This window comes from Pseudochaenichthys georgianus, chromosome 7 (genome assembly GCF_902827115.2).
Source record: "Pseudochaenichthys georgianus chromosome 7, fPseGeo1.2, whole genome shotgun sequence".
NCBI classification, from domain to species: domain Eukaryota; kingdom Metazoa; phylum Chordata; class Actinopteri; order Perciformes; family Channichthyidae; genus Pseudochaenichthys; species Pseudochaenichthys georgianus.
The window spans coordinates 13,527,522-13,545,017 of record NC_047509.1 but is presented as its reverse complement, the minus strand read 5'-3'; the positions used below and the strand labels follow the sequence as shown (position 1 = coordinate 13,545,017).

Genomic DNA, 17,496 nt, shown 5'->3' with positions numbered 1-17,496 from the left:
AACTATTGGTCTGGAATGGACTATTGTTTAAAGATCATCATCAAATCTCAGCAAGGCAGGTTATTGTGGCTCAGTGCGCCTCGGGTGAGGCTGCTGAGCTGCTCAGTGGGAAGAGAGGGACAGGGGAGGCAGCCTGAAGAGGAAGCACGACTCGCTTATCGCGTCATTCTGGATATAGGCGTTGAGCAGGAAACAGCCTTTCCTCTCGGATTGTCGCAATAGAAACAAACACACATTTGTGTCTTTGCTCAATGCACCCCACGGCACAGAACTCGCGGAAGCCGGTCAGAAGGAAAAATGCCTCCTTCGATAGAGATAGCTGTTCTGCTCCTCGGCGTCCTGGCTTTGGAGACGCACCGGAGTGCCAGCGCGCTGCACATCCAACAGGCGTTCGCGTCTCCAAATCAGACCAATAACTTCGCGGTGGACCCGGTGTCCAGAAAGGTATACCTGGCCACCGTCAACACAGTCTACCAGCTGAACGGGACCTTGAGCATCGAGGTGGAGCAGAGGACTGGGCCGGTGGAGGACAACCTGTTGTGCCATGCGCCACAGCTGCCCCAGGCTCCGTGCGAGCATCCCAAATCCCTCACTGACAACCACAACAAGCTCCTGAAGCTGGACCGGGATCAAGGGGTCGTGCTGGTGTGTGGGTCCGTCTATCAAGGCTTTTGTGAGCTCAGAAATATCGAGAATATTTCGGAGATAGCTGTGGAGTTCCCACATCAGGGCGAGAAGACTGTTTTCCCCAGCATGCTGAACATTGCTGCCAATCACCCAAACGCATCCACGGTGGGTCTGATCTTTAAGAGCCACGGGGGAAACACCCGGCTTCTCGTCGGGGCCACTTACACTGGGGCTGGTACCCAGTTTTTCCCAAAGAACCACAGCAAGGAGGACCTGCGCTTTGAGAACACACCGGAGATCGCCATCCGCTCCCTGAATATTAAGGATCTATCCCGGCTTTTCACCTATGACATTAACCCTTCAGAGGATAATGTATTCAAGATCAAGCAAGATGTTAAAACTAAAAACAAGCTGAACTTCGTACACGCTTTCATGCAGAAGACTTATTCCTACATTGCCTTTAATAATGACGCGAAAATGGGCCACAAGGAGAGCCTGCCCAACAGCATCCTCGCCAGGATATGTCTGGACACCGAGAACCCCCGAAAACCCAGCGGGCCGGAGAGCAGGAAGCTCACTGAATCCTACATCCAGATGCCGCTACAGTGTGGATTTAACGGGAACATTTACAACCGGCTGCTGTCCGTTTACCCCGCGGAGATCCCCACAGAAGACGGGAAGAGTTCCGAGCCCTACCTGTTTGGAGTGTTTTCCAAGGCGGACAGAAAGTCTGCTCTGTGTGCTTTCAAGTTTGGAGACATCGATGAGGAGATCCGACAAGGCCGCAGGAACTGCTCCAACTCTCCCAGCAGCGATGTCCAAGTGCTGGACAGCGTTATCCAGGGCTCCGGGGCAGCCTGCATCCAGAAGGGAAACCTAGTGGTAAGTGCTTCATTTTATTTTGTCAAATATTGCAGTCCAAATTGGGGTCATTAAGGTACATTTGATTTAAATGTGGGCATGGCAGGCTAATTTTAAAATGTTATCAAGTGTCATTGGCCTAAGAGTCTAAGTTATCAGACAAAATGGCAATTAATCGACTTCTCTAATTGATTCCACTTACCCAAGTGCCAGTCTCGTGATGGGGCAGAATATGAGAGAAGGAATAAGGAAACAACAGAGGCATTGCTATCCTCACCAAGACATTTTTCCACTTTTTTATTTTGTGATTTCATACATTTTTTTATTTTGCATTGATTGTTTTGTAACTATTTTTGATTCAGATACATGAACATTGAACAAAACATGGAGATGCTGAATATAAGATATTTAGTTTGATCATTTCCTGTTAAATACCTCTCCACTTCAGACCAGAGCTCTTGTATTGCACATAAACACACTTGACCTCCATCATTCTCTGTCTGATTCTGATTTATGAAGGTCCTTACTTTTGTTCCAAGCCTACAAAACAGATAAGATAAACTCACTCATGACTCCTTATTCTCTGACAGTTTCCATTTCTGGTTACAGCGGTTATCCTCTTTAGCCCTGAGGCACAAGATTTGGAGAGAGGATCCCCCATGTCACGAGTAGAGGTCATGATGCCCTGCCTATAGCAAAGCTGGGGGTTATGGGAAGGGTGAGATTCCTCTCACATGCAGAAGCTCCCTATCTTATCAAATATGAGGAGAGGAATGGGTCAATAGGCCACTTTGTTAGACCTTTCTTTTTTTATCATTGAATGTGTGCTGGTAACCATAACTGAACCACATGTTAGGCACAGTTTAAGTGAATACATAGCAGCTTTGTCGCAAACATAGGATCAGATATTATCTTGCTTTAAACTATTTTTTCCATACGGAACGAAATATCTGAAAATTAAGTGGTGCATGCTATACTTGCCCTCTGCGTATTCCCCCCATATTGATTGTTTCTGATAATAAAGGCAGAGAAAGCTTTGCCTGTTTTATAGGAATGCAGTGAAATTACAGCTTTTTATTGAGGTTGTTTTGAGTGACAGCGCTGAGGTCAAAGGAGGCTGTCCCCCAACCACTCTGCTGTCAGGTCAGAAAGTTGCCCGCCTCGCTGGCACTGTCTTGTCGTCTGTGGCCCCGGGGCCACTCCTCCCGTGACCAGTTTTCTGAATGCTATCTCAAATGGCTCAGAGGCCTTCTTCAGATGGACAACTGCTCAGTTCAAAGTGGCCAACAGTGGATTCGTCTACATTTCGCTGTAATGTAGACTTAGCTCTCTTAAGTTTGACTTCTGTGTTGCCATGGCCGCTGAAATGTGATCTTTTTGTAGTCGACAGACTGAAGGCCAGCACAGAGGAAAAGCCAGACACAATTTATGATAAGAGAGACAAGGCTGCGAGCAGAAGGGCCTGTGGGAAACAACTCTCCAAATATCTACACTGCTTCATTCTTAATCTCTTTTTTCTTTTTTGACTTTGCGTGCTCTGAAATATTCAGAGAATTCCCAATAGATCCTGGTGCTCATCCAAGCATGGCACTAATGTTTTATCATTGCTCACGGAGGATTTGACAAAAGCAGAGTCTTATGAGTGTTGAAGACCCTTGTAAGCCCCTTTCAAGTATTCACTGAGATGTCTAAAAAGTGATTTATAAGAATGAGCGGCACGGTTGTGATACAATCAGCCACATCGCTTTCATCATGCAGCGCTCTTTCTGTGCTCTGTTCGTGCTTTCTAATCTGTATGTGTGCTTCCTTCTGAGAGCTAATGAGCATTGATCTCACTCTCATCTTGTCTGTGTAGTTGCAGCCCGATCAGTTGGACTGCGGGGCGGCCCACCTCCAGCACCCCCTGGCCCTGCGGAGGTCCCTGAGGGCCATTCCTCTGGTTGAATACACGGGCCTAACTTCAGTCTCTGTGGACAATGTGCACAACCACACTGTGGTGTTCATGGGAACCAGTAACGGACGACTTCGTAAGGTGAGACACATAAGAAGGTCTACCCACACACACGCACACACGCACGCACACGCACGCACGCACGCACGCACGCACGCACACACACACACACACACACACACACACGCGAAATAATGAAACTTTTCTAAACTAACCTCAGGTTAAATCACAGTTGCAGCAGATGGTCACCACTGAATGGAGTTAATATTTGTAATGTGCTTGTGCCCTTAAGCTTGGAAAAACTTTAAGAGGAACAGTTACTTAGTGCCGCTCTGATGTGGTTGCTTAGTCTTTCAATTACCCAAAATGTAGGTGTGTGATGAAACACGGTGAGGAATGTCTGCTTTCATCCCATAGGTTTTCTCAGCACTGTCACCACCCCCCCTGGGCTACCATCATGCGTGACCCATGACGGTCCATTAAGCAGTCCTATTCATGAGCTCTAATGTTCCTCAGACCTGGCTATTGTCCGAGAGCTCATCAACCAGAGCGCCGTTTAACCAGAGCGGTTGGCGGAGTATGACTCAGCCCTGCAGTGTGTTGGTCTGCAACATCTGCAGAGGGTCCGGCTCGTGAAAAACTTTTCTCGTCCAATTAACAGCATTCCTTAATTCTGTCTCAACCACATTCCTAGTCACCCCTGACTGAGCGGAGCTGAGAAGCTGCCTGCAAGCGCCACAAGCTGCTCCTCAGCTGTCTGCAGGAAACAACATAAACCGACTCTGAGAGCTTTCCGACCCTATTGTTTTGCATTCGGCTTGTACATTTTTACAACATGAAAACCATTGTGTTGAAGGGCAGTTTCGTGTTTGGCCTGCTCAAAGAGTTTCTTATTTCCTCTCCAGATGAAAGCCCTGTTTTTCGCCCCAGATGTCATTCGTTTTTGGATGGTTTAAACCAGATGCAAAACTTTGGTTGGGATGGTGTGAGCAACTGTGTATATGAGTGTGTTTGTGTATGTCTGTTGGCTTGATTGCAGGTTCGAACGTTTTTTAGGTGTTGACTTTGTCTGAAGGCCAGTGTGAGTGGTTTAGTGATTTCATGTGTTTACTCAGATGAATGCTAACCCTGTGATTATATGCTATATGTCTGTTCTCTTAGAGTGTGTGTTATGTAGGGAGCGTATTTCTGTGACCTTGGGCAACAACACACTCTGTCTTTTACAGCTTTATGTGTCTTTTATTGTTTGTGTATGCATCTGTGTGTGCGGCAGCGTCTGTCTGTGCCTCTGTGTGTGTGTGTGCCCTGAGGATAGAGCTGTTACAGAGGTTAATGGTGCTGTTAGTGTGTGTAATGTGATTCTGACTGTGAGTTTGGCTCCGTCTAAACACAGGGGAACAGTGGTTGAGATTAAGTTAGGCCTCTTTTACTGTCTTTGAGAGGTCCCTCAGTAAAGTAATTTGTAATTACATGCATTTTTTAATGAAGTCTCCCCCTCCCCATTACCGCTGACTTCCATTTTCTGCCCCTCGCAGTGACCGTCTTTATCTCACTCACTCTCAATTTACTCCCCCAGTCAGTCCACTGCTCCACTCCACAGTTCATCGCTTCATTGTCTCCCCCTAGTATACTCTGTCTGAAATATACAAATCCCTCTGATTCATTTAGCAAACAAACAGACTTTATCTCCCTCTCTACTGCCCTGCCTCCATCTCTTTATTCTCTCTCCTTTACACACAGGTACATATCCATACACACACACACACACACACACACACACACACACACACACACACACACACACACACACACACACACACACACACACACACACACACACACACACACACACACACACACACACACACACAGAATGAGCGCACAGCAGCTGAGCACTTCTTGGTTGAATAGGGTCTTTCATCTGCCGGCACATAGACAAAGAATGGAGTCAGAGAGACCTGCCAGTACAGCAGGTGTTTTGTTGGTTGACCTCGTGGCGCACTGTGCCTCAGCTCTCCTCTCTGCTCCCTGTCCAGGTGTGTGGGCTGCTGTTTACTCGCTCTTCACTGTGTCACTCAACGCATGTGTTTGTCGTCGCTGGGGCATGGGGGTGAGGACATAGCACTGCTGCTTACTATCTCCAAGACAGAGTGTGTGTGTGCGGATGGGTGGGTGGTGTTATAAAAAAGACAGTGATATTTATAGATAATTCCTCTCATCATCAGAGTTTAAGTCAATGGTTTACTACGCTTCTGTCTGCTGCGGTTCAACATTAACCAGCACAGTCTCAGTTGGTTGTGTGTGTGTGTGTGTGTGTGTGTGTGTGTGTGTGTGTGTGTGTGTGTGTGTGTGTGTGTGTGTGTGTGTGTGTGTGTGTGTGTGTGTGTGTGTGTGTGTGTGTGTGTGTGTGTGTGTGTGTGTGTGTGTGTGTGTGTGTGTGTGTGTGTGTGTGTGTGTTCAAGTGTTTGAGAGAGGGTGTTTGTGTGTTTAACGGATGGAGAAGTGACACAGCCCGTGCTTGTCACCAGATGCTGGTCAGTTTGCCAGTTCCTCAGAACGGCAGGATGTCTTCATTGAAGAGACACACAGCAATTCGCAGAAATAAGAGCTTTCACTGTCTGCGTGACAGGAAGTCTCACTCAGCGCAGTTTGTTTTTATACACAGCTCATTGTGTGTGTGTGATTGTGTGTGCGTACGTACGTGAGAACATGTCACCCGTTTTATTATCTTGAGCTACAGGAAGGCCAGCGTGTAGATACATCACGGCTCCGCAAATCGAGATTAGGCACAAAGCATGAACAAAGGTCTTCCTGGAATCTAGTTACAAATATTTTTTAATAAAAGAGAACAACATTGGTGATTAAGAAAATACAATTAATAAAATCTGGCAGCTATCAAGCTTTAATCGTTGTATCTCAGTGAGATTCAGAAGAGCTACAGTTTCCATATAAAACCATGTGTATTTCTTCCATAAACCGCTTGGTGTTAGTTCGCTGCTGTCTCAATACGTGGCGTGATCATGATGTGGATTGCTGGCATCAACTCACCGTCAAAAGCAGGTGGAGGGCGTGAATAAATAAGCTGTTGAGCAAAACACCTGGCCCTGAATTTGAACTGAACTACTTGATCAAAAGAAAACGACTGTATTGAGGTATTCTCAATTATTAAATGAGTTCTTTTGTGTGCAGATGAAGCAAAAATGTTGCTCATTTACCGTTGCCAGGGAGGTAGCCTTGAGAAAAATAGTAATTTCAACATTTCTGGATCTGTTCCAAACTGTGTCCTTTGTCTTTTTCACAGCTGACCCTCTTGGCGAACATGACCTTGAGAAATCAATGGACGCTGAAGTTGCCAGCAAGTGAAGCAGTCCACCACATCATGACCTTCGACCCCAACGACAGGAACTTCCTTTATCTCATGACTTCTCACCATGTAAGAATGTGGTTGCAAGCGATGCTCGGTCTCAAGACCTCCTTACCTCTCTGTCACAGATTTATTCAGGTCGGCTTGAAGAAGAGTCATGATGACAACAATCAGACCTCATTTCACATTCAGTCAGTCATCCTCACCACAATTAAGCTGAACACACATATTTGTGGTGAAGATAGCCACGTGTGCAGACCTTCAGTAGATTTCTTTGCTGAATTTTAAACCATAAGAGAGGTGCCTATGACAGGATGTGGCTGCATCTTCAGCATCTCTGTAGTTTGCAAATGCACCTGATTGTAAGTTTAACCCGTTTTTCCCACAGCCTGAGGGAAACTCTTTAAAATAGTTGTTTTGTCTATACCAAAAAGTGCATACCCCGAATATATTAAATGTAAAAAGAATAAAGAAAATCAACAAATTCTCACATTTAAGATGCAAAAAGTTTGCATGCTAAATGATTAGTTAATTTTCAATATTATTATATTAAGAGTCCGTGAAAAGTCAGCTGTTTTTCCCTGAGTGTTTAACATGTGTGTGTTTGTGCTGTGGTGTGCAGATGCTCAGGGTGAGAGTGGCCGACTGTGACCAGTGGACGAGCTGCGGTGAGTGTTTGGGAGCCGGCGACGCCCACTGTGGCTGGTGCACTCTGGAGAATCGGTGAGAAACACACAGTTTGTTTTTGTTTTTGTTTCCCTGTCTGTTTCTTAAATGTCCCCATTAGACTCTCAGCCTCTTTTCTGCTGCCAGTAAATTATATAATTATATAATTCAATAATTCAATCAGATTATCATATCCTTGTGTAAAATAAGGATGTGGCATGTGCGTGACGCACATGCCACATCCTTATTTTGAAGTAATCTGTTTAGGAATTGTGGAAATGTCCTCGGTCTGTTTCGTCTGTATTTAAAAAGTAACTCAGCTGCAGATGTTTATATGAGTGGTTGACTTTACGTTCTTTTGGAAGCATAATAAAACAATTTCACCTTGTTGTTTTCATACTTTTAGCTTTTGAATCGATAAAAACACTGAAGCCTGCTGGCTGGTTTTCATCATCATTCCTATTCTCAATTTCAAAATGCTGCCTGTCTAAATGAGCCTTGGCAGTATAGAGAGGGTGTTTTTGGGCTGGAAAGCGGTTGTGGGATGGAGCAAAATTGATTGGCTTTTCATTAGGCCTCAGGCTGGGCAGTAACATCATTGTTCAGAGGGGTCCCCTGCCTCTGTAGTAGTTTGAGAATGGACAGACGGGCGGGGAGCTCAGGCGAGGAGTGACTTGGCGGAAGTGTAACTGTGAGCGAGCGCAAGTACACTGTGATTAATGTGGCTCTGTCAGGGCTGGCTCTCTGGCTCTGTGTTCACTTGCTTTCTGCGAGAATAATATGTGTGATGTCGAGTGTCTGTGTGTGTTGTTGTCTGTGTTCTGCATGTATGTGTGTGTGTTGTTTGCTTGGTGATTAAAACAGATCAGGCGAGATAGTGAATTTTGTGATGAGTTGTGATGTAGCTCTGGGGGCTCTGGCATTGCCAAGGGCCATTCAGAGCTGGAAGAGTGAAACTGATGAGTGTGTGTGTGTGTGTGTGTGTGTGTGTGTGTGTGTGTGTGTGTGTGTGTGTGTGTGTGTGTGTGTGTGTGTGTGTGTGTGTGTGTGTGTGTGTGTGTGTGTGTGTGTGTGTGTGTGTGTGTGTGTGTGTGTGTGTGTGTGTGTGTGTGTGTGTGTGTGTGTGTGTGTGTGTGTGTGTGTGTGTGTGTGTGTGTGTGTGTGTGTGTGTGTGTGTGTGTGTGTGTGTGTGTGTGTGTGTGGTCAAACTGTCTCGCTGTCATCTCCCTGTCTCCTCTTCTTATTTATCTATCTGTCGTCTTTTTATCCCAGGCCCTTTCTCGCTTCACTGAATTTTTACCCTCGTGATTCTCTCGCTGTCTTCTGCTTTTTGTCTTCTCATTTCTTGCCCTCTTATTTTCCAGTAGCTTTGAGAATTTAGTTATCCCACTCTCAACCACGCTCTATGTCTCCCTGGTCCTGGTCTCCTCCTCCCCCAGTGCCCTTGTCCTCCTCTCTATCCCTCTACAAAGGAGCGTTGATTGTGATGATGGTGGTGGGAGGGAGAGTGCACACTGGTTCTTTTGACAAGGAAATGTCAAAGTGTGTCAGCATGAGTGTGTGTCGCTGTCTGGCTCTCGGAGGCCAGGGAGTTGATGTCATGGGTATATGTGTGTGGATGTGTGTGTGAGTATGTGTGTTTGATGTACTGTTTGGCCAGTCATGCCAGCCGCTGGGCTGGCGCTGTGGCCTCAGAGCCCGGGGATCAGGGGTTGATGTATGGGGGTGGATGGTCTCCTCTATCACCTCGCTCTCTGAAACAACTACACATAGGCTACTGAGTAGAGGGAAAAGACCAAAAGAGAAATATCTCACAATATGTGAAGCCACAACTGTCACTGTGGGCGTCTCTTTGATTTTATGCACAGCTCTGACATCTCTCTGCACGTCTGCATGTAGAGGGAGCATAAAAACATCTCTGTTGGCTTGTTGGAGCCGCCATTGTTGTCTGAAAGAGAGCGAGAGAAAGACATAGTTTCTGCATGGGAGATAAAGCTTAGATAACTTTTTCATGCTGGAGCCGGTTTAATCAGACCCACATGTCACATGAAAGCACTTAAATATCTTCTTTCAATTAAATTACTGGTCATGTGCAATCTTTGCTATTCGCAAATTACCATGCTTATCTCTCAGTGACTTTGTGTGAGTCTGTGTGTGTTGCTGTGTGTGCAGCTCACATGTTCTCTGGCTGTGAACAGTCACGCTGGTTTCCCACATAATCTGACGTGAGGACACTTAGGAGGTGATGAGTTCTCTCAGGTCATAATTTAGCTGCATATGTTCACTGTGTTTATTTTAGGAAGCTGTTTGAAAAGTCAGCATGTTGATGGGAGGCAGGTGAGGAGTGTGTGTGTGTGTGTGTGTGTGTGTGTGTGTGGTGTGTGTGTGTGTGTGTGTGTGTGTGTGTGTGTGTGTGTGTGTGTGTGTGTGTGTGTGTGTGTGTGTGTGTGTGTGTGTGTGTGTGTGTGTGTGTGTGTGTGTGTGTGTGTGTGTGTGTGTGTGTGTGTGTGTCATGTTCCAGCCTTTAAGGGAGGAGAGAAATGCTTTAATGTATTAAGCATTGTGTGAATAAGCAGGCAATTCATGAATGCATTTCAAGAGAAAATAGAAACAATAGAGAAAGGAGAAGATATCATGAAGTGAAGCCTGTCCTTACAAATCACACAGCGTTTGTTGATGCTGATCTGAGACGGCATGTCTATTTCTTTTGAAATCATAAAATGACGTTTCCTGGAAGCCTGCTTCCGTTTATACCGAGTGGCATCTATGATGTGTTCAGTACTTAAAGATAAAATCCGGAGTTTACTTGATAATCTAAATATATTTGTCTAGAAGGAAAACAAGCAGGGCACTTTTGACCCAATGAAACCCAAGAGGAAGCAGTGTTTCACTTCTCGATTTCAAAAGTAAGTGTAAATAAGTCTCAAAACACATGACATAGCTCACAAATGTTTTTGATTATTATTTCAAAGATATACACCTGGGATATGGTAGCCTACTTTATTGTTTTTCTGTGCTAAGTGTCTGCAGAAGTGAATATTTAAAAACAGTCAGGTATGATTAGCTTCAAATATGTTGTCAGGTCTGCCACAACAGATATATTCTGGTTTGCGGCTAATTTGGCACTTTCTTTTTTCAGCAAAGCTCTTGTTTGAGAAGTTTGGCCTGTTTTTTAATGGAATATAATTAGTTTAGAAAACGACGAGAGAAGGGAGTCCTCAGTCCAACCCAGTCTCACGGAATTTCGTGTTCACCAACACGATTTTTAATCTATTGATTCGTGTTCACCAACACGATTTGCCCTTTTTTTCGTGTTGCACAGCACGATTTTAAAAGCAATGTATTTCTACTGCCTGCAGCACGTCTTTTTCTCCGGTCGGGTCGAGGAAGACCGGAAGCTGTGTGGTTCATAAAAACATGTTCTTACTCAATAGCAAGCCACAGTTATTGCTTTTATTTGAAATCGTATAATTTCGGACTTTTGTTGCCGTCTGTGAGGAAAATAAATGGGGCTCAGAGCCTCAGGATAATCTTTTTTTCCTTCTAATTTGTTATTATTTTCAAAATAACACACTGTTATTTACTCACCAATAACACTCAATTATCCTTGCTTTTATTTATTGGTTTAATTCCATAATCTCTGGCTTTTTTGGCGTCCGTCAGGAACTGAATTTCAAAATAAAAATAACCGGAAACAGACGTAGGCATTTCGAGCGATTACCCAAGATCCTCAGCTATGGTTTTAAACTCGCGGATGTTTTAGCCGCAATGCATGCTGGGATTTGGTGTTTATATGATATGAAATCCGGAAAACATTTAAAAAGAATAAAATAATACTTAATTCCGAGTGTTCTTGCTTTTCTCTTTGAAAGTCATCACATAACGGTATTGTAATACACGGTTCGGCTGCATTCTGCCGTAGTTCTTTATTTATAGAGCCCTGATGAGAAGACCTTTGGAAAAACTGAGAAAATGCCATCGAAACTGAATACTTGACGTGGATCATAAATATATTCAACAATAAAACAACATCTTCAATTTCTCTTCACACAATACGTCTCCTTGCAGTATCAACACTAATTCGGCTGACTTTTACATTTGATCTAATTCACAGATAGGTTATATTTACACCATAACGGTGCACAGCTGATATAAAAGGACTGTAGTTTTTAAAGATATTACTGATTTTCTTTGAATGTAAGAATGTAAATACTGAGTCTGAAATAGTATAGCAATATGCTGTAAAATTATGTGAAAGCATGCATAAAACGTGTCCTACACTAATAATACAAAGTTATTATGGCTGTGTGCACCTTGTGTGCACCGCCTAGTGGTTAAAGCACGTTATTGAATTATTGTTGTTATGTGTTAATATAACACGTAAAAACATTAATGTACTCTTAATATTTTTTTCATCAAATATTATTTGAATAAAAATATGAAGAGTACATATACTTTCATAGGGGGAAAGTAGAAGGTCTGTGATAGAAATATAGAATATAAAAAATCAAGAAGATACTATAAGTGATCTCTACAATAAAACAGTTTAGTGCAGGATGTACAAAGATATTAATAGGAGGAGGTGCCAAACAGAAACACGAATTAACCTTTATTTAAACATTAAATAACAGATTAAGGTCTTCTTTTAAATAAGAAAAAAACTTTGGGAGTATCTATCTACAGATAAATATTAAGCCTGACAAAGTACTTAACGTCTAATATATTGCTTTCCTGCAATGTTAACTATGTTGAAGCACTTATTTTAACTGATATTATACATATGAATTATACTCTTATGTATGTAGATAGAATAAGAAATGTGCAGAATATGAATATGTTTAATGGTGGAGGTACACACATATTGATAGATGTCTTGTAATGCACTGTTGAGGAACCTGTGACCCAAGTGTTTCATTCATTGCATAACTACACCGTAGTTGTGTATGATATGTCAATAAACCTTTGAAAATCTTGAAAGGGATGTGCAAAATAGCCATAATATACAATCTTTAATTAACTATTAGTAGAGAATAACGAGTAATGAATATACTTTATTACTCGTTTCCATTCATGTCAATTGCAGATACATGTTTAGTCTTCTCAAGCACCAACTATCAAATATCTCTCCTGATTGTTGGCACTTGACAATCACCTTATCTGAATTTTACTCAGGTGTAACTAAATTCTGATTTAAGGGTTGTTTATATTTCACATAATTAATCAGAATCTGCAAAGTAACTCAAATAAATGCAGTGGAGTAAAAATACCAGGTTAACCTCTGAATTGTAGTGGAGTAGAATTACAAAGTAGCAATGAGCTGTCATGTGGGTATATATTAATGCTGCACATTATGGACACAAACGATTTTCACCCATTTATTAATTATATGTTTTACATTTGATAACACCAATGTGTTTAATACTGGCAACTTCTAATTGTGGGAAAAACGAAAACATTCAGTAGAGACGTCCCATAGAACATTTTGCGAAACACGCATGTGTAGTTCTGGGGGGGCGTTCGATTCCAGTTTTGGATAGTCTGGCGTGGTTTCGTTCGATTTCACACAGCTGTTTGACGCTCTGCGTAACCTTACGGGGACTGTAGTCCTAAACGATAGCTGGGGATTATGGGTAGTGTAGTGTCTTCGGCCATCCTAAACTAAGAAATGTTGACAATCGCAATGATGCTCGAAATGTCCCTTATAGGCCTACGTCTGTTTCCGGTTATTTTTATTTTGAAATTCAGTTCCTGACGGACACCAAAAAAGCCAGAGATTATGGAATTAAACCAATAAATAAAAGCAAGGATAATTGTGTGTTATTGTTGGTGAGTAAATAACAGTGTGTTATTTTGAAAAGAATAACGAATTAGAAGGAAACAAATATTTAAAAATACAGATTTCTGTATTCTGAGGCTCTGAGCCCCATTTATTGTCTGAGCCCCATTTATTTTCCTCACAGAGGGCAACAAAAGTCCGAAATTATACGATTTAAAATAAAAGCAATAATTGTGGCGTTATATTGAGTAAGAACATGTTTTTATGAACCACACAGCTTCCGGTCTCCCACGACCCGACCGGAGAAAAAGACGTGCTGCAGGCAGTAGAAATACATTGCTTTTAAAATCGTGCTGTGCAACACGAAAAAAAGGGGCAAATCGTGTTGGTGAAGACGAATCAATAGATTAAAAATCGTGTTGGTGAACACGAAATGCCGTGAGACTGGGTTGCTCAGTCACGCTAGGATATCAGCGAGGCTGCTCACAGCTAAATGCTAATGTCAGCTTGCTAACATGTTCTCTGTTTCAAAGCTTGTATGGTAATGTTTTGCAGGGTCCTAGTGTCACCCACTTTCCATGTTTGGGTCTGGTTGGTGCTATTATGTTTGCAGGTCTTTGGTCGTAAAACATTGAATTTGTGTTTCTGATAGTGGCAATTTTAAAACGCCAGGAGACCATTAATGTCGGAAAATTATATATTTTTCATTTTGGCTAAACCATCTGATTAAGAACTCTTGGGTATGTGCAAAATGAATGTCTTTATTCTACATATCCATATTTAAAATGACCAATCAATTCAATGTATGTCTCTCTGTTTGAAGAAACATGTGAAACAGGTTATAGATTAGGGAATTCATAACCTATAGTAATTATCTTTATCTCCCTTTCCATCATTTATCATTTGATGCGGCCCTCCCTCATTTCTTCTTCTTTCCTTTAATTCCAATCCCCTTCTCTTTCCTCCTCCTTTCTTTCTCCTCTTTATGATGTATCTCTGCTACGGTGGCCCTGAAGTGCAAGACACTACAGCATTTCAGAAAACACCACAGCATTTCACATTGGACGGAAAGGGTATTCCTTTAGGGAGAACACTTCTTGTTTGTGATTGGACAGAGCCAGCCAGAGAAGCACTGCTGTGATTGGTTGTTTTTGCTGCCAGTCAAGAAATGACGCTTCGTGATTGGTCAACACCCGACAGCGAAATATGTCCCAACCATGGTCCCACAACGTATGGTCCCAACACATCAGCCGTTAGCACACACTCAGAGCTCACAGCTCCTCATATCTGTTCAGAAACTGGACAAAAGTTAAACGTGTACAAACCACAGACTGTCTGTGTCATGGCGAATACAGTCGCTGCTTTATTTATGTCTGTATGATGTTGTTGTGTGGACGGAGCAGCTACAGGTTAGTTTAGCCTGATGAATCCGATTCAGAAAACACGCATTTTAAAAGCATTTCGCCTGCCGTCTTGTCTGCAGACTTGTCAAAGCGTTAATTCATGGTTTTTACTAACTGTTATCAGTATGTAGTTACTTCGGCATCACTTTGAAACGTGTATTACAATTAAATCACGGTCAAATATGTTCATTTTGTTGTAGGATTTACATGGAGATACGCCCCGTCCCCTCTCCAGCGCCTCTTGTTTGAATGACAGCATTGACAGGAGCAAACACAGCTGACAGCCGCGGTGAAACTCGAGCGATTATAGCGATGCGAATATTGGGTGGTCTACCATAGTATTTACATGGAGATAAGCCCCTTAAAAACCATGAGTTAATAAAGCATTAATTCTGTATTTACTCCTGTCATTCAAACAAGACGCTGGAGAGGGGGCGGGCCGTATCTCCATGTAAATCGGAATCGGATCCATCAGGCTAAACTAACCTGTAGCTGCTCCGTCCACACTCACAACAACGTCATACAGACATAAATAAAGCAGCGACTGTATTCACGATGACATAGACAGTCTGTGGTTTGTACATGTTTAACTTTTGTCCAGTTTCTGAACAGATATGAGGAGCTGTGAGCTCTGAGTGTGTGCTAACAGCTAACGGCTGATGTGTTGGGCTAATCACGAAGCGTCATTTCTTGACTGGCAGCAAAAACAACCAGTCACAGCAGTGCTTCTCTGGCTGCTCTGTCCAATCACAAACAAGAAGTGTTCTCCCTAAAGGAATACCCTTTCCGTCCAATGTGAAATGCTGTGGCGTTTTCTGAAATGCTGTGGCGTTTTGTGAAATGCTGCGGCGTTTTGTGAAATGCAGTGGCGTTTTGTGAAATGCTGTGGCGTTTTGTGAAATGCTGTGGCGTTTTGTGAAATGCTGCGGCGTTTTGTGAAATGCTGTGGCGTTTTGTGAAATGCTGTGGCGTTTTGTGAAATGCTGTGGCGTTTTGTGAAATGCTGTGGCGTTTTGTGAAATGCTGCGGCGTTTTGTGAAATGCTGCGGCGTTTTGTGAAATGCTGTGGCGTTTTGTGAAATGCTGCGGCGTTTTGTGAAATGCTGTGGTGTCTTGCACTTCAGGGCCACCGTACTCTTCCTTGTTTTTGACCAATCAGCCGTGCATTTTGACAGAGGTGCGCAAGCTAATTGTGACCCTGCATGATGAAGACCTGTGTTGGTCACAATGACTGAGTCCTCTTACAGTATTTACAAATTACCATGTGATATTGGCACATTTTTTAATTTGCAAAAACCCTTAAGTAGTATGGATCACTTCTTGAAAGATTTGCATTTTATTTGAACTTCGGTATTCTCAGCAAATTCTGCTATTATTTTCGCACCAATACGAAGTTGTACTCTAAGAACAACTTGAAAATGAAAATAGATCAATGGCGTTACAAGTTGCAGCGTATTAAACTGCTCAGGGTGTTAAGGTTTTTTTTCAGTGTGTTTGTGTCTAGGGGATTTTTGTGTGGCTTGCAGAGGCACTCACTTCTATTTTTAGATTAGCAGCTAACCCCCCTGCCCCTCTCTGTCCCTTTGTGCCAGTGGGACTGAGAATCTGGACATTTGCTCTTTCCGGACACAAATACTCACACTTAAAGGCATGCGGTCACACTGACACACTTTATTTTAAAACAACTATAGAAGTGTGAGAGGGAAGTGGGATGTGCCAAACTCATTATGTAGCGTGTAAGGACGTTTCTAAATGGGGCCTGTTTAGAGTCTCTTTACACTAAGGTCACTTTGTCCTTCCAGCCTGCACTGCAGATGAACTGAGCTCTGTGCCAAGGGCCAGTGAAGTTCATTAGTGAGGCAGAGAGTACGAGGCCACCTTGCTTGTTGAATGCCCTTTTACAATTCTTCTGTCCTAGACATTCATTATACTCACAAATGGGCGCAAATACACTGTATTCTTTATGTATGCACGTCCACACAGACACACGCATTCATGGTCCACCCAGATTAGGAATCAGCAGATTTCTTTTTATTCAACAATCGGCAACCGGCCCCTGTTCTTACTGCCTGCGGGATGCGTTGCCATAGCAATGTTTGTGACCTAGAGTCAAGTAGTCTCTTGTGTTGAGCCAGAGAAACTGACAGCCGAGGTGTGAATGTGACTTTAAGAGACCAAAGCACCTCATAAATCTGTGGGAAGCAGACCATGAAAGCCAAAGGGTGAGAATTTTTCAAATCCTGGGATAAAATGAAAACAAAAGTTTGTACGCTTCCTCACAAAGGATAAAGTGTTGACCTTAAAGCTCAGTCTGTTGGTCTGATGGCTGAGGATTGCCTTGACAAGCAATTACTATATGATCGCATTGTGATATGGGACACGCTGATGGAGACTCGCAAATGTTGCACCGACTTTTTAGCTGGAGCACAGTTTTTCTGAAGGTGATCATGAAAATGTGTTTAGGATTTCATTTTCCATGACATATTCACTGCAGGAAAACTGTGATCTTATCTTTACCTTAATATGCTGGATATATATAAATGACTACCGTGCCAACATTTCTATTTGTCACTTTGTCCAGATGTACCATCCAGAAGGAGTGCGCTCAGGGGCTGTTGGCCCGCTCCTGGATCAGCATGGGTGAAGGCCCGCAGCAGTGTCCGTCCATGACCCTGACACCCCCGGAGATCAGCATCGCTGCAGACATCAAGGTAAAACTCCCTCAATATTATTCTGGTCCATCACACCCATTTTATAAGTCACATAGAATGTACTCTTGTAAAAGTCATGTTTGTAACGGGGACAGTGTATATAAGGCTCACAACCGGCCTTTATAACCTGACACCTC

The 17,496-nt window shown here is 43.1% G+C and overlaps 1 protein-coding gene across 1 annotated transcript in view; it reads left to right on the top strand.

Moving 5' to 3' along the window:
• Positions 1-125: 125 nt before the first annotated feature.
• The window catches only part of plxnd1 (plexin D1), a 67,368-nt gene continuing 49,997 nt past the window's right edge, over positions 126-17,496 (top strand). Inside the window, exons 1-5 of the mRNA XM_034087722.2 lie at positions 126-1,509; positions 3,344-3,520; positions 6,741-6,872; positions 7,426-7,526; positions 17,230-17,359. Coding sequence (XP_033943613.1) covers positions 298-1,509; positions 3,344-3,520; positions 6,741-6,872; positions 7,426-7,526; positions 17,230-17,359 — 1,752 coding nt within the window. The 5' untranslated portion in view covers positions 126-297. The remainder of the gene's footprint in view (positions 1,510-3,343; positions 3,521-6,740; positions 6,873-7,425; positions 7,527-17,229; positions 17,360-17,496) is intronic.